Source organism: Sceloporus occidentalis, unplaced genomic scaffold (assembly GCF_023333645.1).
Source record: "Sceloporus occidentalis isolate IW3139 unplaced genomic scaffold, rSceOcc1.0.p SCAF_195, whole genome shotgun sequence".
NCBI lineage: Eukaryota > Metazoa > Chordata > Lepidosauria > Squamata > Phrynosomatidae > Sceloporus > Sceloporus occidentalis.
The window spans coordinates 1,524,670-1,548,169 of record NW_028317175.1 but is presented as its reverse complement, the minus strand read 5'-3'; the positions used below and the strand labels follow the sequence as shown (position 1 = coordinate 1,548,169).

General features: G+C 40.3%; 1 protein-coding gene across 1 annotated transcript in view; it reads right to left on the bottom strand.

Moving 5' to 3' along the window:
* The window catches only part of LOC149278311 (multidrug resistance-associated protein 1-like), a 34,427-nt gene extending 12,803 nt beyond the window's left edge, over window positions 1-21,624 (bottom strand). Inside the window, exons 1-17 of the mRNA XM_089502148.1 lie at window positions 21,592-21,624; window positions 19,649-19,699; window positions 19,394-19,570; window positions 17,178-17,303; window positions 12,186-12,323; window positions 11,349-11,474; window positions 10,310-10,371; window positions 9,113-9,244; window positions 8,774-9,001; window positions 7,671-7,848; window positions 7,227-7,388; window positions 6,526-6,618; window positions 5,150-5,353; window positions 2,642-2,788; window positions 1,810-1,897; window positions 1,172-1,241; window positions 493-619 (exon numbers count right to left, since the gene is read on the bottom strand). Of these exons, the coding sequence (XP_089358274.1) occupies window positions 493-619; window positions 1,172-1,241; window positions 1,810-1,897; window positions 2,642-2,788; window positions 5,150-5,353; window positions 6,526-6,618; window positions 7,227-7,388; window positions 7,671-7,848; window positions 8,774-9,001; window positions 9,113-9,244; window positions 10,310-10,371; window positions 11,349-11,474; window positions 12,186-12,323; window positions 17,178-17,303; window positions 19,394-19,570; window positions 19,649-19,699; window positions 21,592-21,624 (2,142 nt within the window). The remainder of the gene's footprint in view (window positions 1-492; window positions 620-1,171; window positions 1,242-1,809; window positions 1,898-2,641; window positions 2,789-5,149; window positions 5,354-6,525; window positions 6,619-7,226; window positions 7,389-7,670; window positions 7,849-8,773; window positions 9,002-9,112; window positions 9,245-10,309; window positions 10,372-11,348; window positions 11,475-12,185; window positions 12,324-17,177; window positions 17,304-19,393; window positions 19,571-19,648; window positions 19,700-21,591) is intronic.
* Between the last annotated feature and the right edge of the window lie 1,876 nt (window positions 21,625-23,500).

Sequence of the window (23,500 nt, the reverse complement as noted above, 5' to 3'; positions counted from 1 at the left end):
GCAGCTTCTGATAAAGCCATTTCACCGTCCTGTCGCAGAATGACCGCTATGACAGACGTGATAAATCTAAATTACCACGTTTAGAATCGACGTAAAGGACCCAATGAAAAGACATAGAAATCTAGAGTTTTTTTCCGGCTGTAAGAACCTCAAAATGTAATCCGTCGTTTGTCTTGTCTTCCATTCTGGATTGATACGCTTTTACCTATCCTATGCATGTTTACATTCCCTCGGGGCTTAGAACTGGAAGAGAGCAGATGTCTACGCTAAACGGAGAACGGCATAAACCGAGAAGCTACGGCTCGCTGTCCATTAACTAGAAACGCAACCTCCAAGTATTTAGAAGCTATAATAAAATATTGGGGAATATTAATTCAGCATGGGGGAAAAAACATTGTACTAAAATATTCACAAAGTAATATGGAAAAGAAGAATTCTGAAGAAGAAGATTTAGCAGGTTTTCCAGAAATCCGAATGACTTCTCCAACATACCTTTAAAGTTACGTAGCCATCTTTCTTCTCCATTTCTCCCAGCAGAGCAGACAGGAGGGAAGATTTTCCACAGCCTACTTGGCCAACAACTGCAACCAAGGAGCCATCTGGGATAGCAACGTTAATTCTGCAGAATTGGTACAACATTCATTTGTAAAGTTTGCATAACGAAAAAAAAAATATACAAAACAAAATCATACAAAAAAAGTACATTGAAAAAATGCATCGATATAAAAGAAGTGCCTTTTCCTTTTTACATGTTCCGGACCCATCGTGTACGTTAATGTGGTGAAATTATTACCACCTTTTATTTATTAAGCGACAACAATCTATCTATATTCTCATATAACTTCATCATTATTGATTCAAAGACGTGAGACAGGCAGGGTTGAAGAATGGAGCACCTTTCTATGTGATGTTCATTTTTTTTTTTTTATTGAATTTCAAAAAACATGAGGTTTTGGGAAAAATGGAAACATTACAGCTAGCTTTACACTATTTTATTTGAAACAGATTTACTTTCATATTCGTGGCTAAATAGAACCATACATTGTGTATTTGCAAACCTTTCATGTGTTATTGTGGATCTCTGCACAGTATGAGTCATCATACCCCCAACAAAATAACAAAAAAATAAAACAATTTAAGGTATAAAAATGTAATAAACAAATAATCTTACTCTTTTAGCGAGGGAGGGTCATTCCTAGACCACGAGAATGTAGCATTCTTCATGTCAATACTGGCCCCAGCTAAGATGAGAGTTCAGAGAAAGCAAAATCATTATTTTCCATATATGTAAGTGAGCTGCACTCAATAAAAGTACATTAAAAATGTATATATATCTTGGCCAGGTTACTGGTCCATTCTCACACGGATTATAGTCTTAATTTCAAACTCTGCCGTGGAGCTAAATCCATGTTTTAAGATTTCTCTCTAATCAATTTTGAGATGGGTACCATCGAGGGGTTAAACGTTTAATATCTGGGTGTGCGTATCTGCTCTGATTATGTCTAAATGTTCAATATCTGGGTGTGCGTATCTGCTCTGATTATGTCACACGCACAGACACAACTGCTCACACTTGATAATCAATGCTACAATCAGAGCAGATACGCACACCCAGATATTGAACATTTAACCCCTTGATGGTACGCATCTCAAAATGATTGATTAGAAAGAAATCTTAAAACATGGATTTAGCTCCACGGCAGAGCTTGAAGTTCCTGCTCTAGATGTACCTGGACAAACAAAATGGTGCAAGTAGTCTTAAGGTAAGAACTTAGTTTTAGGCAAAAAATAACAAAAAAAAAAACTTACAATTTTTCAGAGGCTCTCGAACGATGCTTTCAGGCTCAAGTTCTTCATGAGATAAGAATACCCTCAGACGCTTTAAAGATACACTTGCCTATGAAAGAAAAAAAAAAATAAAAAATAATTATATATATATATATATATATATATATATATATATATATATATATATATATATATATATATATATATGTACACACACCAGATTAATTCAGAACACCAAAGTTTTGTAATCACCAAAAATTAGGAATTAATTTTACAAGAGTGAATTATACACTGGTACAAATAAACATGAACTTCATAAAGTTTCAAGGGGCACTCCAGTCAATGCAGAGGATATCTTAATGGTGCCTTTGAATTTCTCCCTGGCTTGGCTGAATTACCCCATCCCCCGTTAAATGCCCCGCAGAAGATGTATTTGGCGGAACGCATCTCCCAGCACATAATGTACTAGTCATAAGTCAGCTCCAGTGCGCATGTATAAAGTCTTCCCATCGATTTCAATGACAGCACGTTTCTGCCACTGATTGGCTAGTTAAGTTGTCAATCAGCGACAGGACATATTCCCATTGATTTCAACAGAAGTACTTTCCTGCCCCTGACCGACGGCTTCAAGCAGCCAATCAAAAATGCCGGATTGCGGAGGTAGAATTAAGAGTTTGTAGCCTTGTGCAAGTGCTTTTTCTCTTGTTTTGTGCATTACACTAAACTAATCACATGCACTTTAATATGCATTCTTCTTAAAGAGTTTAAAAACAAATGCATTCTTCTTGTAGTCTTTTGGATCAAGAGCAACTATCTGCTCCGTTTTTGCACAAACATACAAAGCCAGTCTTACCTGCACCATGCTGCTGATAACCATCGGCAACATGTTTAACGGGAACCTGAGAATATTAAACAAGGCCAACGAAACAAAAGCCTTTTCCGCATCCAGGACATTGCTCTTGTCGATCAGAACATAAACCGCAAACGTCGACAAAGCAACCTGTGAAGAAAACAGAGCGGGTATTATCGCCACGTTGGATAGATCCGGTCGTCCAGATCCGCGCGCTTCTCTACAGCACTTTAGTTAGCCAGGAACAAGGGACTTATTCAGTAAATGGAGAGTACTGCTATTTAAATTGCGATAAATTGTTTTAACTCCCTGACTTTTGTATGCATCATTAAAGGCCATCTCACAGAATAAACCGCATTACGCAGGGCCACTCGACACTCATGGCAAGAGAAGCCACCGGGTTCGACACTTAATGAATAACAAAACCGGGAAGTAGAAACGCTTACCCACCCGCTGAATAAACCCCTCTCAGGTTCCCTGGTTAATCACACAATTATATATCCAGGTCACGTCTAGTCTTCTCTCATGAAAACCAAAGAACACATAATGAAAGATAACCAGTATGTTTGGTTTGTTGTCACTAGAACGACAGGCATCACCAAACCACCAGGGTGCAAGATGATACACAGATCATTGAGAAAGCCGTTACTCAACCAATACTTTGTAACCGAGAGGTAAGGAGTTAAAACATGGCTTCCCGTAACTCCTGCAAGAACACAGAACACAACGGCAGATGGGAACCAGTCAGCCCATCCAGTCAGCCCATCCAGTCAGCCCATCCAGTCAGCCCATCCAGTCAGCCCATCCAGTCAGCCCATCCAGTCAGCCCATCCAGTCAGCCCATCCAGTCAGCCCATCCAGTCAGCCCATCCAGTCAGCCCATCCAGTCAGCCCATCGTTCCCGATGTAAAGACCCAAACCCCAGTCATGTGAGACATGGTGAAAAGGACGCTCCAGCCTTTATACACACGGCAGCTGCGTGGCCCCTCTGACTTATCGTAGTGTCCCTTTTGCAAATGCAGGGGATTCTGCAGAACTCATCACATGCATTTTCCCATCTCATGCCCCTCAGCTAGTTGCCCAGCAGGAAACCCGGCTGCGCATGCCTGGAAAGCGATACCCATTCTTTTAATGGAGCCGCTTTCCTGTCAGCGGCAACAAACATCAGACCATGGAGCAGGAGCGTAGCTGCGGCAGCAGGGCTTCCACCGCCATCATAGGTGCGAGTTTTATTTACTTTTTTGGTTTCTGGAGTAGATTAATGTGTATTCTCCTTTACAGGGGGTGTCTGAGGTAGTTAACTGACCCTTTAATTTGGGTAAATTACCTAAATGACGCTTCACAGATTTGATTATGTACGACACAGGGCCAAATTAAACTAAATCCACCAACATTAGCCTTATAATAATAATAATTAAAAAAACAGGGCAGATTTGACATTTACAAAGTAAAGGCTTCAAGGGATATGAGCAGACATCTTATTTAACCTATACACACACTAAATAAAGCAGACGGTATTACACGCCACCGTGCGTCACCCCAACCATGTCCATGTCCAGAAATGTAATACCGCAGAACGTTCACGCATCGCTTTCACGCTGGAGTATCCACATTTAGACACGAACCCTCGCCTCCCCAGCCGAAATCCCACCACTCCACTTCAGCGTAAGGATGAGAGAAGACAGACGAGATAAAGTAAACATGAACCCAGCCCGAGTGAAGTTTCCATTTACAACGTTCGCCTTATAAACACCTGTAAATGGAACAATACATATTTTACCCTAACTGGGGCATAATATATTTGTTAGATTTCCTTACTAGTAGTAGGGAATACATATTGTCCCTTTTAACTGTTGCATTGCAAAAACAGTGACTGGGCCCTGATCTGTATACAAGAAAGGATAGAATTAATCACATACGTTTATTGTAGTATACCTAACTAGGCTGCTACACACAATCAAATATATACATTGATCTTATGCGGCCATTGATATAGTGATAAAAGGGAGTGATCATTTTTTAAGTGTGTGTATGTGTGTATGTATGTGTGTATGTATGTATGTATGTATGTATGTATGTTACAAAAGACCTAACGCATGGGAAACAAACATGTTTGAAGCCAACATTAAACTTTGTACAACACCATGTTTATTATAATTACCTATATATTCACCTTTCGTACCAAGTGCATGGGTGGCTTATTCATTAATCCCTAACTTTAGGGTGGAAACATCCATGACTGTATCTGTAGAGGGCAAACCGCTAAAATATGGGTCATTTTGGTGTACAGCAATGGCACAGACCCCACAACTAAACTAACATAGCATAATATCAACCTGATTTTAAGTATCGTACGCAGCCAGCGAAATAGTCTTGTGTACTACAGGTGACTTCAACATCCAACATAAAGCAACTAACAGCGTACAACCTCGCAAGGCTGCTTCTCCGGTGTCCCGGGGCTGGAAGGTTCAAAGACTGGCATGAGTTGGTATAAGAACGTAGGCGACTTACTAGGAAAGGAGCGCAGACCCAGGTGAAGGTGCCCACCGCAGAGAGGTAAGCCGATTTCTTCAGCACTTTCAGCTCCTCCTGTCGGATTCCCAATACTTTCTCCTTAAAGGCCAGTTCCCAGGCGTAAAGCTTCAACACTTTGATACCATTTAATATTTCATTCATTAGCTTGATTCGGTTATCCTTGCATTTCATCTGGACCACCTAGAATAGGGCCATAAGTATAGAGTCAGCACGCAAGTCTTAGCAATCGCGATAGGCAACAAGAAAAGACCCCCTGCTATCTCACGCTTCATTAAAAGCTCACACTTTTGGGTAAACATATGATTTGGAATGCTAAATCTGGACTAATGCAGTCCTAATTATTCACATCTTTGCATGGGAACATAAATATTAATGTATTACTATAAAAATGTTAAAGGAAAAATATGGTAAAACCAGCCAGAATCACGCCCCTAGGGATAGGGTCCGAGATAGAAAAACATAATTACAGCGCTTGCAATAAAATTAAAAGTTTTATTATTTGTACGTATAAAGTGCTTCATGTTCAAAAGCGTATTGTTCATGTTTCCGCTGTCGTTTCGCTGGATCTCCCATCATCTCGTAGCAAATCCTAAATCTTCCTCTCCTGTGCACAGCGAACTTAACTCTTTACACAATTCTGTGTCGTAGCGTCTTTGATTGGCATTATCATCAATAAGCAAAAGTACCCCTCCCCCTCCAAATAGGGACAGATCTTTAAAAATGGATTCTACGTAGTTAATTTCATAAACTAATGTAGTCTTAGAAATTGGGTAATCTATTAAATCCGCGTATAACATGTGCTTATTTGCTCGTCAATGGATTAGCAGCATTGGCAAAATGATCAGGTTCTTCTCATCCAACTTTACAAAGGCTGCCTGAACTTATAAACAACAAATAAGCAACTTAACCACACGGCGGAAATAATCATACAAAATCCCCACTATATATACATTAAAACGTACATTGCGTTTTCATACATATATAATGCTTATTCTATTAACGCAATTACTTGGGTTCATTTAGTAAACAACAGGAGAATCAACCCTTTGGGAAGAGACGGAAAGCATTTTGTTGCACTGTATCAGAAAGAGGATGAGCCGCGAACCCTTTTCCCCTCTGCATATAAAGAAAGTTTAATATGAGATCACGTCCATGTACAGAAGATATTCCGAGTGTAACCATCAACCTGTTACCGGAGGAATCAGAGAGAGAGAATGACAGAAACACGAACATACAGAGGGATTCTAAAGGCAGCTTCCGGATCTGCCTATTATATAAAACAAATAAAGCTGGACAAACTCCAGGGACCACCTATATAACCCCCCCTGTATATATTATCTTATAATACAAACCTGGTACTTTTTCGTTTTCATCGCTATAACAGCATTCACAGGGACCAGAAGAATCATAACAGCAACGCCTGCCAATACGGATGGACCCAGGTTCTACAAGCAGAGGAACAAAAGACATTTGTGTTTAGTTATATAGTCCCACTTACTGGAGAACGTTTTCTTATTATTTCAATGCGTACATTTAAAAAGCAGACCATTATAAGGAAAGTAATATTAATGACAAGGCCAGTGACGTTTATATTAATGTCTGTTCCTGAAAAACTGTGAACAACAACAGAAACCATCTGCAAGACGTGGTTCTGCAACATCTAGGGAGGAGGTGGCTCTCTAGATGCTGTATAATCACATAGTGTATATGACTGCGAGAACATCATTCTATCTTGGACCAGCAATATAGGAGTCCCAACAACTGCTAGAGGGCTACTTGTTAGGCTTAGACAGAGACGGCGCGTTCTCTGCAACCCAATTTGACACAGTTCCATCAAAACTTCTCAAGCAAATTCATAAGTATAATGATAATGATAATAATAATAATAAGTCTTCGGCTCAGTGCTCTAACATACGCGGTACGAAGGCCATGTCCTTGACACAGACTATATTACTACGTGGATGAAAGAAATCAGAAGAAGTGGGGACCACTCGGAAACCCTGAAGACGTCTTGGCACCGCAACATTACAGGTGGAAAAACACAATTTCTTACCTGCCACAACAGGTAAAGAGCCAGAATGACCTGAAGAGGAGCAGACCAAATCATGTTTATGTACGTGGCCAAATCCATAAACCGCTGTGCATCAACAGACATAAGATTAACAATTTCCCCAATGGTGGAGGTACGCCTCGCAGAGTTACTTATCACTAGAGCCTAAAAGAAAGAAGAAAAAGGAGATAATACATTATGATCGTCTTATAAGAAATGTAAAGCAGACCTCAGTGCTCTCGCAAACTTGTTCCGATCAGAGGTGTTCTGCCTTTCGGCAGCTCAATACCAACTTGTTACCCATCGAGTACACTCAGTGAGATCACTTCATAATACTTGAGTGGCCTCCTTCACAACTTGCAACGTTAATGTTGGATATATATATATATATATATATATAGGACAGGCACAGCATTTCCCTCTTGCAACTAAGATAGTGCCTCGTACCTTACGGTAAACCAGTCCGGTAACCGCGGATTTCAGTCTCATTCCAGTCACAAAGCAAATGTGAAAGTACTTGTGCAGGATGAGTGTTTGCAGACAGGCGCAGAAAAACAACAGAGCCGTGTACAAGTACCCCTGCCAGTTCGGTGCATTCTTATCTCCGACAAACTTTATAAGCAACCTGTATAAAATACAATTTAAAAAAAGTGTCTGATTGGCATTGGATCATTAAACAAGTTCTTACACGCAACTAAACAGTAAGTAATATTAACACACTACAAATAGTGATACAAATAAAGGAAAGTAGGATAGAGACAAATTGGTGATAATAGTATTAAAAGTACTGAATTAAATAAAAAAAAACAGTTTTAATATAATCTCTAAATAAAACGATCAAATATTGCAATGATATCCAGTATAGATAAAAAGTACTTGTTCTACGTCAATACCACCTGCCGCGTTTCGATGGCAGGCTTCTTCAGAGGGGACGTTTGGCCTGTACAAGCACTAGCCAGGCTAGGGATAGTGGTCGGATTAAATGTGCATTGGGTTCATAAATGGATAGTTCTTGGTTTTAGCTAAATTAATTCTGCGGGGGATGTAGTAATTTAGAAATTATGTGGGATCATTTATTTCCACTCATTTTTATACAGAAGATATCCTGTCTTTTGGGCCAGCGATCCTTCGAATAGAGTGGGATGTCTGATGAGATTTTTTTGCATAGAAGAATTGTGGTACAGATGCTAACCGGCTAATAGAATTGGCAAAACACAAATAAAAATACAAATAATAGCGGACGAGTTTTGGAAACACCACTAAAAACAGTGAAAACATAACGTTTGCTTTGAAGACATCTAAAATTCGAGAGCCCTAGTCTCCTTTGCTATATATACAAATAACAGTTTATCCCTCGTATAACATAATTATAATTTTACAAGGCTTGTTTTAATTTCTTCTACTTATGCATCACCTACTAAACCTGATCGCACAGGCTATAAAAGGCATCAAACATTCTCTTACGCCCTACACACCTGACCCAAAGGTAGTTTGAATAAAGCAGTTTACTTTGTATCATAAAACCTCAGACATTTAGAGTTTGGTCTTACTTTAAGATTTCAGGTCCAGAAAACATAAGGACATCATGAATAAATTTGAAAAAGAAACTCATGAAGAAGTATGGGCCAAACGTTTTGTATAAAGCTTTGAAGAGGGATGGTTCTACTTCCTTCGGCTGTGGCTTCATGATCAGAGCCTCGGCTTCTTCATGTACATCATCAGTTGAGTGAGTTTGTTTCTCTGGCTTCTTTGGAGAATACACCAGTTTCAAAGGTTGTCTAGAATATAAAGTATAAGCGTTAGACTACGCTGTACATAGTTCCACATTCTCCTTGATTAACGTGTATTTATTTTACAGGGATCACTCCTGTCATATGGGTTAAACACACTTTTTTGCCTTTAAGTATTCCTTTTCCCAATTTTTAGCCAATACTGGAACAACTTCAATGGATGTGTCTTCTTTGTTCAATGACCATAAATCTTTTGCTTCTAAAGGTCGTTTATATCCTTGAACCATCAAGCTAGATTCAAAAAATAAATAAAAAATTAGCTATCATTTGACACAATTTAGAAAAATAACTTGAAAAGTTAAGCACACATATATATTTTATGCAATAGGGTCTGACAAATTTGGTTTGGACCTAGGAGACAGCCAAAAGATCATGTTTTTAGTTTCGTAGATTTAACGTTTCAGTCACTCTAACGCCGTACTCTCTTTCTGCTGCTCCATCTCCCAGATACCCCAAACCCCAGGTCCATCGCCAGACACTCCTAACCCCATACGCTGACACACAAACTAACATAAAATACTAATACACACTCATGTTAACACCCAACAAATACTTACACAGTTAAACACCATACAGTAACACACACTCTAACACCATATGCTCAAGTACACACATGCTAACAGCATACCCTTATCAACATTGTATGCCGATACACACTCACGCCAGTAACACAAACACCAAACTCTTATACATACACACTATCCAACTTGTACATTGACTCTACATACATACATACACATATATATGTATACGTACACACACACAGATGGCAGCCCTGGTCGGTGCACCCAGTGTCCTGCAGAACCATAGACGCCAGAAAGTGATTTCTTGTCTGGCGCCTGGGGTTTGTTGAGCCCTGGTATACAAAACTTTAAAAGTTCAACATTCTTCTATTTAAGGCATAGCCATGTTAAACACGCGTTGACATAAGCCTAGGGCCTAGGGCCACTGGACAAGCGGGGCACCAAGCAAGACAGAACAGCAAGCACCGTGTAAGCCAACGGCAGCCTTGAATTGTAAATTAAACCCATCAGTGTTACAAGCTGGCTCTGCCAAGGGCCTGAGGATACATTAATAATTCGAATATTCTTAATAACCATCTGCAAACTACACAAAATACCCTTTGTTACACTATAATATATTTTCTACAACTATGTTTAGTCTATATCACGAGCCCGTAGTTTCCAGGCATGCATATTGATAACATATTTAACAGATTAAAAAATGGAGCATTGACACTTTTCTACTATTTAACAAAATGCTTTATACTATGTTAAAAACCCTTTACTGCCTTACCTACTAATCCACCAGAAGGTGATTTTAGAAAGAAAGGATGAACTCGCTTCTGGACATGGATTCTAAAAAGTCAAAAGGAAGGGGAAAGGGGTATTTATTATACACACACTATAAAGTCAAAATACAAAAAACACACACTATATAGTGATTGCAACTTTATAATGTACTTTGCATTTTTTTTTTGTTGCTATAATGGGGTTCTCTTCTATAGTGGATGTCTTCTGATCCAATATAAATGAAATCCACGGTTCAGCGGTTATCTTCATTGTAGTTACTGCAACATGTTTCATCTGCTTAGCACATTTTGCTCAAGTTTCATGAACTTATTTAAATGGCAGGGTAATGTTTTCAGAAGGGAGGACTTCTTCTCGTCCCCCCACACTAATTCCATTCCCACCAGTCACGGTTACAGGAAAATGCAAGTTTCTGCTTCAAACTAACAAAACTTGAAACTCGTAGCGAATAAACTATAAAAGCATTCAGGATTTTTTTTTTTTTTTACTTGTAGCAAGTTGGCATAAGTCTAGGATACTGTATTTTTTATGGCGATGCCTTTTTGTTTAAACAAAAAGCTGTCTATCAATCAGAAACAATGTTCCTTCACCGTACCGGAGGCTCCTCTTATCAGACGGCCCCCTTTGGCTGTACTTTCAACCCCAGCAGCCAAGTCCAGGACTGAACCCAGTCTCTGCCCATCTAGCAAAATGGTACACTTGCCACTAATGGCCCCATCATATAAGCAACCACGACCTTGGGCGCTGCCTCCCTCCCCTTGTCAACAGATAGGTGCATGCATGAGATCCAATGGATTACTCTGAAAATATTTTTGACATGATTACATAATAAAAAAATATTTAGACGTAAGGCTTTGATACTCATGAACTGTTATTAGCAATTATGCTTTCATTGTTAAATTCAGATGAAGTAGAAACAGCACATTTGTGCATGGTATATTATAAGCGAATATGCATCATAAACAAGACAAAAAATACCCCACTAAAGCTCACTGGAAGATGAATTCTTCGGTATTATAACTCACCGGATCATTGACTCTTTCGGAGAAGAGAGGAGGTCGGTCTGGAAACGCAGCCAATATTAGCTCTACTAAGATCAGTGCAAAGTATGTATAGAATGTGGTGTCCCTAAATACATCTATTCTGACATCCTAAATATGTAAAGAAACGGAAAACACAATTTTAATGCTTTTGCCCAAACTTTTCTGTACTTTCTATGAACATATTACTCTGTAGCCCCTAAACATGTAAATACACATAACGTATTTTTAAGCAAAAATCTTTCCTAATAGGAAAAAAAAAAAAAAATAAATGTTAATTTATAATACACAGAATTTATACTCTACAACTGGAGACCAAACTACTCTGTTGTCATGGAAGCATTTTTCCAGAATAGTTATTTACCCCAAAACACACTACGCTCTTTGTTTTTTTCCTTCTTCATTGTCTTTCAAAAAAGACAAACACAAAATTATAATTTCGGCATTGATTCAAAATAGCAATAGAACCGGACTGCATTTGACAAGTGGAACAATCTTTGTTGTTCGCCATACATTTTATTCAATAAAATAATATTAGAGTATCGGTAGCAGCCGCTAACAGCTTTCAACAACAATATCTCAAGAAAAAGTAGATAGTACAAAAATAAATAATCACGCAGACAGCTTCATATTTAAATATATTTTAAGTATAAAACATTCATTCAATCACCCAGACTACCAGCGCAGCGGCCGTAGGAAGAATCTTTATCTTAAAACATAATTGCGGAAAATCACAAACTGAAATAAAATGTCATTAATGAGGATACAAAATAAAATACATTAAGTACATTTAGATACAGATGATAACGTAATCACACTCACCGGTTTTAAGGCATGTATAACTTTGGACCTGAAGATTATCGTGGCACATAGCACAGCTATGATCCAAAAATTCAACATCAGACCCGAAGACTGCACTCCTTTGATTCGCTCGTACTGGACTAAAAAGGTGGCTAGCAGCTAAAATAGACAATAAAGGAGACAATATGGGTATATATATCAGTAGATAAAACACATCCCCTAGACAAAAATGCTTTAACATTTAAATGAATTTTAAACAGTTTGTTTAACCCCTTCGTGACAAAGGCTGATTTTACTTTTTGTACCCTTCGTGACAATGGCCGTTTTAACATTTCTGCGCTGCTCGTGTTTAGCTGTAATTTTCTTCTTTCCCGTTTACTGAACCCACACACATTAGATATTGGGTTTTTTTCAGGACAAGAAGGGCTTTCTTTAGATGACATTGTTTAATAGTAAATAATATGATACAATCAAAACAAAGTATAAAATATGGTGAAAAATGTAGAAAAAAATGACTGTTTCTAACTTTTAGTTGAAAAATCTTTTACTCATCTATAAAAGGTAATAAAAAAACCTGCTAAATAGCTTCTACTATTTGTCCTGAGTTTAGAAATACCCAATGTTTTTATGTTTTTTTGCTTTTTTTCTACACATTATGGGGCAATAAGTACAGGTAGAATTTTGCTATTTCAAAGCCATTTTTTCCAAATCTGGTAATTCTTCCCCCATGTGCCATTTCGGGTATCTTTGAAGCCGGCCAATGCAATTTACCCCATCAAGTCATATATTTTTGAAAACTAGACAGCCCAGGGTATTCCAAATGCTGGTATTTTAACCCTTTCCAAGCACTAATTCTACCATCAGCCTTTGTCAAACTTTGTGGTAGTAATTTTTTTTGCATTTGTTTTGTCACACACATTTTACTTTAGGTATGAATAAACAGGTTCTGGTATATATCAAAAAAACACCCCAATATGTATTTAGCAACATCTCCTGAGTACAGCGATACCGCACATGAATGATTTTGCCTGGCTGTTCGGGGGCAAAAGGGCCACATTTGGGGCATGCGCATTTTCAGTGTTGAACTTTGGCATTTGGGGATCCACTGCCCATGCCCTATTTGGTACATCTTTGAGCCGGGCCATTTCAGTATGCCCAATATATTTTTGAAAACTAGACACCCCAGGGTATTTCAAATGCTAGTATTTTAACTTTTTCAATGCACCATATCTACCACCAGTTTTTCTTAAACTTTGTGGTAGTAATTTTTTTGCATTTGTTTTGTCACACACACTTTACTTCAGGTATGAATTAAAAGGTTCTGGTATATGCCGCTGTCACACGACACCCCAATATGTGTTCAGCAACATCTCCTGAGTACAGTGATACCCCATATGCATGGGTTTGTCATTTTTGGGGGGAACTAAAAGGCCACATTTGGTACGTGTGCATTTTTCTAATTGGAAATTAGATGTGTGGCCATCCTTCCCCCCATGTTAATTGGGACATTGCTGAACCCGGCCAATTCAATTTACCCCATCAAATCATACATTTTTTTAAAGTAGACACCCCATGGGCATTTAATATGCCAGTATTTTAAGTTTTAAGCTAATGTGCTAATTTTAGGACTTGCTCACAAAAATATATTTTTTATATATATATTTAATTTTTTTTGCCTTTTTTTAAAAAAAAATTTACAAATTTTTTTCAACTTGAAGGTTCCCCTGATAGTGACATCAGTGGGAAATTATTTTTACATTTTACTGTTTTTTTTTACTATTTTTTTCTAATTATTATTAATTTTATTTTATTTTTTAATTTATTTTTACTAATCACACTGTGATTAGAAAGCTGGGCTCCATTGACTTGCATGGTTGAATGCAGTACCTGTATTCAACCTGCAAGTGGAGCCAGAGTTCCTTAGAGGGTCTGGAGACCGTCTAGCGAACTTTTTCATCTTTATTATTTTTTTTCCCGGGCCGCCGCCATCTTGCTGTTGGTGAAGATCACCGGTAGCGGCGGCTGTGACCGCTCTCCGCAGCGGTCACAGCCCATCTAGAGGTAAGTGTTTGTTGTCGCTGTTTAGGAGGTGATCGTTGATCGCCTCCTAAACGCTTTTAAACCAGGCGTCCGCCGCCATACAATTGCATTGGCGTGTATTCTTCAAATAGTTAAAAGTCACGCTGGCTGCTTGGAAGCGCTGTGCTTGTACGTGGAAGGTACCACGTGGCACACACAATCCTATTCATCTTTGGTCAAAACATGCCCACTGCCAGTAACATGCACCTCTAAGGATACGGATTTCCGAGAATACGGGGATGTATTTTGCCAGCAGTCGCTCATATTGCTCACTAATAACCCAGAACACACTTTTTTTTTGTTAGCAAATGAGAAGTGATCGGAAAGCCTATGGCACCAAAGCGGGCTTGGAAATGATAAAGAACTGCCAAAGAATCTTAAATGAGTTTGCAAACGCACACAACGCTAATATAATGTGCTGCATTACCCTAGAGGGAAATGTTAATGCATACGGTAGCTAAGGGGTCCCTTAAGTCCTGTGACACCCCCTTAAAAATGCAAGAGGGAATTTGTACAATATATAATATGCATTTATCCCACCCCCACAGCTACTTTTGGCCCAATACATCTCCCGGCCCATTATATTTTTACCACCAGTGAGCTCCAGTGTTGGCTTGGTGAACACTCAGTCTAAAAGTTCCGTAGCTGCAGCTTCTCCCTAAGGTAGGTATTAAATGAATGTATATGAAAGTACTTTTATATGCATTCATTGTCTGGGGAGCTCCCTAGGACACTGGGGTATCCCACCAAGAAACGTACACACTTTGATTTTGAGACAGCTCGGTGATACGCTTTAAGCCCAACGAGAGATAGAATAGTAAACAATAAAAACAGAAAAAAAACAGCAGGTGCATAAAAATCCCAGGAACGCCACGAATGTCATCTTCTTGCTTTTCTTTAGAGAAGGCATTTTAAGCCTGAAAGCAAAAAACACTTACTTTCAAAGTAACATTTTCTATAAAAAGCAGAAGTCAATGATTTCAATAAATCATTTTGCTTTTTCTAAATAACCTTGGCTATTTTCATGAAATGATGTTTGTTTGTGGAGTTGGAATCCTTCTCCAGGCTGCTAAATGAAACACAATGGGTTTACTGTATTCCATGTAACAGACGGGCCGGGCAGGCCAGTTCATGCACCAGGACAATGAGAATTGTCTGGGACCAGAATGGCTTCAGCCCTTCACCCCTAGAGACATTCTTCAGAATAGCCATGGGGACTCGTGTTTGAGGACAACGGGTCAGCACCATTAATGCTAGTTTGTTTTTTTTTAGCCAGGCCAAGTCCTGACTTTGTCCCAGATTGGATCATGCCACGCAACCGAGTTTGGGAGATTGCTTTCACTGTGGGTGCATGTTTGCCCGGTTTATTTCTGCACCAACAAGAGTAGATGACAAAAAAAAAAACAGTACAGGACAAACATTTTAGGCAGGTGTGAATAAAAAGCTTTAAAAAAAATTAACGTGTTAAAAAACCCCCCAAAAAACTATCATTTAAAAAAATAAGAAATGTGTGAACAGAGGAAAAATCCAAATCAAATCAATATTTGGCGTGACCTTTGCCTTCAAATCAGGATCAACTGTTGTAAGTAGACTCGCACACAATTCTGTAAAGGCACTTAGAGAATCGGTTCTTCTGTGGATTTTGACAGCCTCAGTTACTTCTCTCTCTTCATGTTATCCCAGGCAGACTCTATAATATTCCGATCAGCGTTCAGTGGGGGCCATACCATCGCTTCCAGGACTCCTTGTCCTTCTTTACACTGAAGATAGTGACTTTGGCTGTTTTGGGTCATGCTGCAGAAAAGATTTGGGGCCAACTAGATGCCTCCCTGATGGTATTACATGATGGATAGGTATCTGCCTGTACTTCTCAGCATTGAGGAGACCATTAATTCTGACCAAATCCAAAACTCAGTTTCCAGAAATGAAGCTGCAAACGTGCAAGGAACCTCCACCGTGCTTCACTGTTGCCAACAAACACTCATTGTAACGATCTCCAGCCCTTCGGCGAACAAACTGCCTTCTGCTACAGCCAAATACTCATCAGTACAGAGCACCTGATGCCGTTTTTTTGTGTTTTTGTCAATAGTTGAGTCTCTTGGCCTTGCTTCCACATTGGAGGCATGGCTTTTTTGCATGCGAGTCTTCTATGAAGACCACTTCTAACCAGACTTCTTTGGGCGGTATACCAGTGTCCCATTGTGTCTACGGTCCTCAACATTGCCCATTTCTTTGTGCACCTTCAAAAGAGCTGGAACTAAACATCTGAAAACCCCTGCCTGCCTTGAAATTTCTGCCTGGGAGAGACCTTGTGTCTTGTTGCTGTGCTCGGTCTTGTCGTGGTGTATGACTTTCGACATCAAACTGTCTTCAGCGACCTCACCTTGTTAGCGGGTTTGGCTGTTCCACGCTGTTTTTTCCTCCTACACAGCCGTTTCTGTTTGTTAATGATTTGTGTTTCAACATACATATTAAATTGGTGATTATTATCTGTTTGGTATAATTGTTTAATCACGCACCTAACTATAAACCTACAAAATCTCTGACTTTGTACAAATGTACGTAGAAATATTGATGCCGTTTTTAAGGCAAAGGGAGGGGGGTTAAACAAAATATTGATTTTATTCCATTCAACCACTTTTGTTAAATGATAAAGCTAAACTATTAACATGTCTATTTTTGAAAACATTCTTACGTCACAGCATTTGTTCACACCTGCCTAAAACCTTTGCATAGACCTGTAATTCAAGACACAATAACAAGTCCCTGGGGTAATGCACCTTTCCCATTTAATGTTTTGTCGAACAAATACATTCATAGATTGAGTTTCAGCCTCCCGATTCCACCAAAAAAAAACACTTTCCTAAAGAAAGTGGCCATCAATTGTATGAATATAAGAGGATACAAGGGGTGTCCAAAACAAGTACCACTTACCATCGTTATACCGAGAACTGTGGGGCTCACAACAAAAACAGGAGCTCGATAAATACTTTGACTCCTTTCCCAGAAAGAGTAGAAGAGATCTGCCCAGCAGACGAGCCATAAGAAGAAGCCCAAAGCCTAAGGAGAAAACAGAGACCTAACGTGAGAACTTCATTTATCTGCAGAAGAGTTCTCTGAAGCACAGGCAAACATAACAATGTTAAAGGGGGAAACTCCCACCAAAATGTTTTATTACTAGTATCAGATTGAAAATATGTTTTCCTTTTAAAAACAGTTTTTGCATCGTTTCCCCCCCAAGACAACAGCATATTAGCCACTTGTAAGAGTTCTAGCTCTGTTATCTTAGACTTTAGCTCTACTAGCCAAATACCCTGACCCCTTATCATACCACCCGTGGTGACCAAAATAGCTGAATCTAATCACCCAGCTACTAATTAATGTGCATGGACTAACGGACTTTATTAGCAGTGCCATAAAGAGTCAGCTCAGTGACGTATTTGATTAGGGAAAGTCACCTAAAACATCACATGAAGCAGAGTAAGTAATCAGAGCATATCCACCGATTGACACCATTAATGAGACGTCTGTGTGACCGGAGGGGCTGCTCAACCCTAAGGTTTGGTCAGAATATACAGAAATAATATACAGAAATGATATACAGAAATGATATACAGAAATGATATACAGAAAGGGAGCGCAGCCCAAATAGCATAAAAGGCGTACACATTCAGATCCTCGGGTTACTGCTGGAATAACAAGGACCAATATGTACAGAAAACAGCACAAGAAATCAGTGAATACTATTAAATAATAAAAACACACACACACACACACCTAAGGCATAAATATTGGGGACTCTTTCTGTATTTTTGTGCATATTTGGGGGTTCTGACCAAACCTTAAGGCGTCTCATTAAGGGTGTCCAGATGTAGCTTCAAATAGTTTGAGAGACTCAGTGGGTTAAATGCGAAGCAGTCCCACTGATTCAGCTCCTTGGTAAGCAACATAGCCATGAAAGATTACAAAACAAAACAGTGGCCGGCAATACACGGCCAGATAGTGTGATAGAAATCCCAATAGTTTTTGAATGGTATTTGCTGGGAGTGTACTGAATTCTTGCTGTGTTGTGTAATTATTACCAGCAACCCTGGAATCTGAATGTGTATGTCTTTAAAACTATCACATGACTGACAATGGCCTCCAGGTCTGCAGATAAAGAGTTTATTGGACGAAATGTAATTGTATTCACTGCCATTTATTGCCCGACACATTAAAGTGCTCTGCGAGCTTCCTGAAGAAGCAACTCCATCTCCTGTACCGGCACATGTATAAAATATTACTAGAAGGCGACCAAAGAATCCCACAAAACAAAAACATTTCACTACATTAAACCAATCTTTATGCTACATAAAAATAAAGCCGCCGCAAAGGAGGACTTTTCCTAACATTGAACTTAAGCATCATTAATCTTTTAAATCGGTGACAACGTGCGTTTCCTGGTGACGTCCGCGGCTCATCCTTCCTCCTAACAAACAGAACATCCAAAATTTACCATGAAACAAGCCAAAAGCGAGCAGGCTGCAACGCAAACCTACACAAAGCATTTCGATGAATTCTCAATTTTACAATAACCCTCTAATCACAGCATGGCAACTATCTATCAGCACCTGCTTTTGTGTCCCATGACAATTAAGTGTTCCAGGGGAAAAAAATAAGTGTGTGTGCGTGTAAGTATGTGTGCACATGTGTGTATGTGCGTGTCCAAGTGAATAAGGCAACATTTTCCATGATTAAAGAATCCATGGGGTTAAGGTTATTTAATATCATAAGATGTGCCCGACATATCACATGGTTAGTAGGCATGGAAGTCGATGGGGACGTCAAATACATTTAGTGGCAACTCCTGCAGAAAACACAACCCAGGAGGTTTGTCTGGTGAAGATATATTTTATTGCATAAGTGACGCCTTATTGAGGTAATATTGCCTCTCTCGGCCCAAGGCCATCCGGAGTGAACGCGTTACCCACTCACAGTCCAAATCACAAGGACTTCTCTGCAGCCGGTAATCATGAATGGAGAATTCTTGCATGACTTTTGCAGAGGAAAAGGATGGATGCGCCAAAGCCCAAACTAAAAGAAACTATAGTTGGAGGTTTAATTGTATTCAAATCACACGTGGAGCTAGGACTAAGAATAAGAACACTTACGGTTTTGGCCTTGCTGAGAGGTGACATTTGTATGTAACCCTGGTCATTGCGTTGGAGGTATAAAGCATAGAAGGGTAAACACAGCCAGAGGTAGATGCACGGGATCCATACCAGGACCGTGTTTTGGAAGCACTTGGTGAAATCTGGGTTTTCTGTGTACCAGGTAAGATTTGCATCCTGAAAAAAATAAGCAAACAGTAGTTTGAAGGAACATTTTTCAGAAAAAGAAACACAGGTGGATTTAACATATCTAACCCGCAGGCCACGGACCAGCCGTTTAGAGGTTAGAGCACTAGCTGCAGCCGGCTAAAGGGCGAGACAAAAATAAAAGGTTCACATAAAACAGTTGTAGAGTCCAACGGGTGGCGTGGAGAGAAACACAGCTAGGGGGCACGGCTGTAATAAGACATGGTATGCGACTTGGTCACCTCTGTAACTGAGAAGGGCATTTGGGTTTATTTACTAAACGGAGAGTTGTGCTGTCAACCGTCTCACTTCACTAAACATTATGAAGGAGCAACGCACGTTCCTGGTGCAGAAACATCTTTAATGTTTATACTGTATATGCATACGAGAGCTGAGAGGTCCCTTTAAATCATGGGGTCCCCTTGAATACGCATGGAGGGGGATTCTGTTATAGAATACTTTTGCAACAACAAGCAGGTGGCGTCCGGCACAGGAACTCGCGCCAGCGGATCACGGCACAAACACGCTCAGCCACACAAGGCCCCTTTCATCAGAAGAACAGTTTTAGCAGATCTCGAGGATCTGGCCGACATCCAGATAGCCGCTGTGGCTTTTTCCATCACTGGCGTGAATGCCGTTCAGATTGAACTTTTCCTGGAAGGGGCCACACACACACAGGAGCGTTTCTGCTTAGTCACGCTGCGTCGAGTCTCCACAAACACACAACACATACCCCCTCTGCCACTCACGCTGCTCAGACACGCGGAGCATTCCCACTCCGTAGAACTTCAATACGGTGCTTAGCAAGATTAAGGCGACGTTCCCTCCACGACATGCACTTTAATGAAGAGGATAGCCAAGGGGTTCCTTTTCATTACCCATGGGGGAAATCTGCAGAGCCCCCTCCATGCATGTGTCCCCTTCCCACTCTAGTATTGCATGCGAACCATCCGGAAATGAGTAGAAAACGCTACCATTGATTTGCCGGAAGTGATTTGTTGGACCACAGAGGATGAGGGCCTCTGCAGTGCCAGGGCTGCAGTTTCCACATTCAGAAGGTCTCTACCCCCCCCCCATTTTATAAAACATGCATATTAAAGTACCTCTAAAGTACTTTAACATACACTTTATTTACAGAGACTGGTTTGAAAATAAATAACAGAAACATCCACCTCTTACAACGACAGATCCGTAGATTAGCAGGGACTATTCTGACAGCGTAAACAACATTTTAGTTTCAAACCCAGCCATAAATCGGACGTGACCATAAAAAGAATTCATCCAAAAAAAAAAAAACAACGAGCACGCGTGTAACAGAATACAGGCGCGTCCAACATTCACCAATACACACGCAAAAAGTATTTGGAAACTGAGGATTCCGCATAGAACGTAGTCATACAGATATTATTGTAGCGGACCCAGGCACGGTGTATGCGTATGACGTGGGAGCAGGTAACCCGAGCCCGGGGCCCCACCATGAACCCGGTGACCTGTGCCTCGTGTCTGCCGGATCCGGGGGCCCCGCTTCCTGCAGCAGGGAACAGAAAAGCCGTTCGGAGCCGGCGAGTTCCCCTCGGCTCGCAGCTTTACACACGAATCAGCAGCTTTTATTCATACAGTCCGTACATTCAAAGGGGCCGACAAATCCAGAGCCGCCAAAGCATTACATTTTACCAATTGTACAGCGCTGTGGCATATGATGGTGCTATATAAAACAAATAATAATTTTAAGCCTTTATTTGCTTTCACAATCGAAGCAAACTGTTTTGACAAAACTACAAAAGAGATATATATATATTTAACCTATAAACTGCCCTATCAACAAAGAATGTTTATTAACCATTTGGATGCCAGGGTTTCGCGTGCTGCTATTTATACTGTTGGTTTTTCCACCCATTTCTATCATAACCACTTATAAATCAATCATATATTACGATATAATAATAATAATATTGAAACAGTCGCAAATCGGGTAACGTTTGCAAGTAACAATGACATGTGCAGAATGTTACGGCACGTTGTGTAAGAGCTGTTATACCCGGCATACTTTTAACAGCCTCCTAAATAATCTCGACGGAATGACTCGGCATTCTTTCTTGGCGAGGCCATCCACGTTAAACCCGGCTCAAGTTTAGTTGGTGGTGGGGGAGGGGGAATCACGTTTTTATACACATGCCACACGAGCAGAAATGGGCTAGAGATGAGGATCAGGCCTGGCACGGGTCAGTGGTCACACACTATACCCTTATAGATTGTGGCCGCACGCTGAAAGATGGGCAGCGCGGCAAGAAAGGTATGTGGACGGTGCCATTGGCCATTTGCCTGGTGAGTGTGATGGCCACTTTGGGCCAGTGTAAGAAGGCTGAAATGGTGATGGAACAGGCAAAAGAGGAGGCTAAATATACCCCGCACTATCCATGCTTGTAGCCGATCTGGGTACATCCCCCAGGGACAGCAGAGTATTGAAAGGGACCTCTCTGCCATCACATGAAATAAAGTACATATACGATGGCTGGAGTTTAACTCAATAGAGGGAAGATTTCAACACTTAATTTCACCAACGTTACTGTGTGCTATACAGACCCATCCGGGTGCATTTCCTGAAAGAAGGAGTGCTTTGCCCTGCATGATGCATAACATTAATCTCACTAATTTAAAAATGCAGTATCCAGGGCCAGCTTTACCTGTCTTATAGAAGTCACTCACCTGGGGAGTTCAAAAAGAGGAAAGGTTACACGTGTATGGAACATATAATAAGAAAGAACCTGGGGTGATTGTAATGTGTATGGGAACGGCTGATAAAGGAACAGTCGCGTTAAGAATTTATAAACTTAAATCCACGAGCCCAGATGTTCTAGCGACTCCCCTGCGTTCACTCAGAACAGGTGTGGGTCTTAAACGAGACGTACAGATCGGGGTAAAACATTGTAGCAAAGGGTTCAGGGTTAAATGCCAAAAGGTGCCAATTGCTAGTAGAACTGATAGAAACAGAAACTGAGACTCGTCGCTAAGTAATAGTAGGCCAGTTACCTATTCATCTTTATAGTATTTGCTCATTGGCAAGAAAAATATTTTCCAACTAGTCTGAAATTCGAAGAGGCAGAGATTAAACAAATAGCTCAGCGGGAACCCGACACATCCCTGGCATGTGTTACACCATCAGAGGCAATTATAATCCACCAAGATCTGATAACCACGTTCAGGTTTGCTGCGGTTTCATCATATAGGACCAGCATGTCTGCCAAGAAGAAAACGTAAATCCTGAGGAGCAGGCAAGCCCTTTGTAATATATGCGAGGAACGTACGAGCATCGAGGAGGCATGTGCAGGAGTCCAAAGGGTCCGGGCCCAATCCTTATGATGGGGGGGGGGTTAATACATATGATGGGGAGAATCCCCACCACCCAAGATCTGCCCTCTTACCCAAGTTCCTTGGCTTGCAGGTGAGGAGCACGCCAATGTGCATGCACAATACACTCCCCGCAAGCCAGCACCAGCTCCCATAAGCTTTCAATGTCTGGCTGCAACATATAGAATAGCTCTCCTATATTAAATCACTTGACCCTGTATAATGCATAATATACAATGTATCGGTGAATCAGTGTTATTGCTTCAATGTCTCCTCATCCATTGAACGATACATTATACATCCCTCCGCCAATTCTCCCTTTACTTAATAAACCCCAGCGGGCAGATGTCACATCCTCGCCCGTAAGGCGACACAAAGTAAAGCTAAAGCGCTGGAAAATCCAGAAGCCAAGCGGTTATCTGTATTATCACCACTTCATGTAAACATGCTTATCACAAAGCAATTAGCAGCTAACAGAAGCTTTTCAAGGCCAAATTCTGGTAACAATGACACCTGTTCACCTGCTTTACAGCACTGCTGGAAACAAGCATGTGGCTGAGATGGAAGTAGATG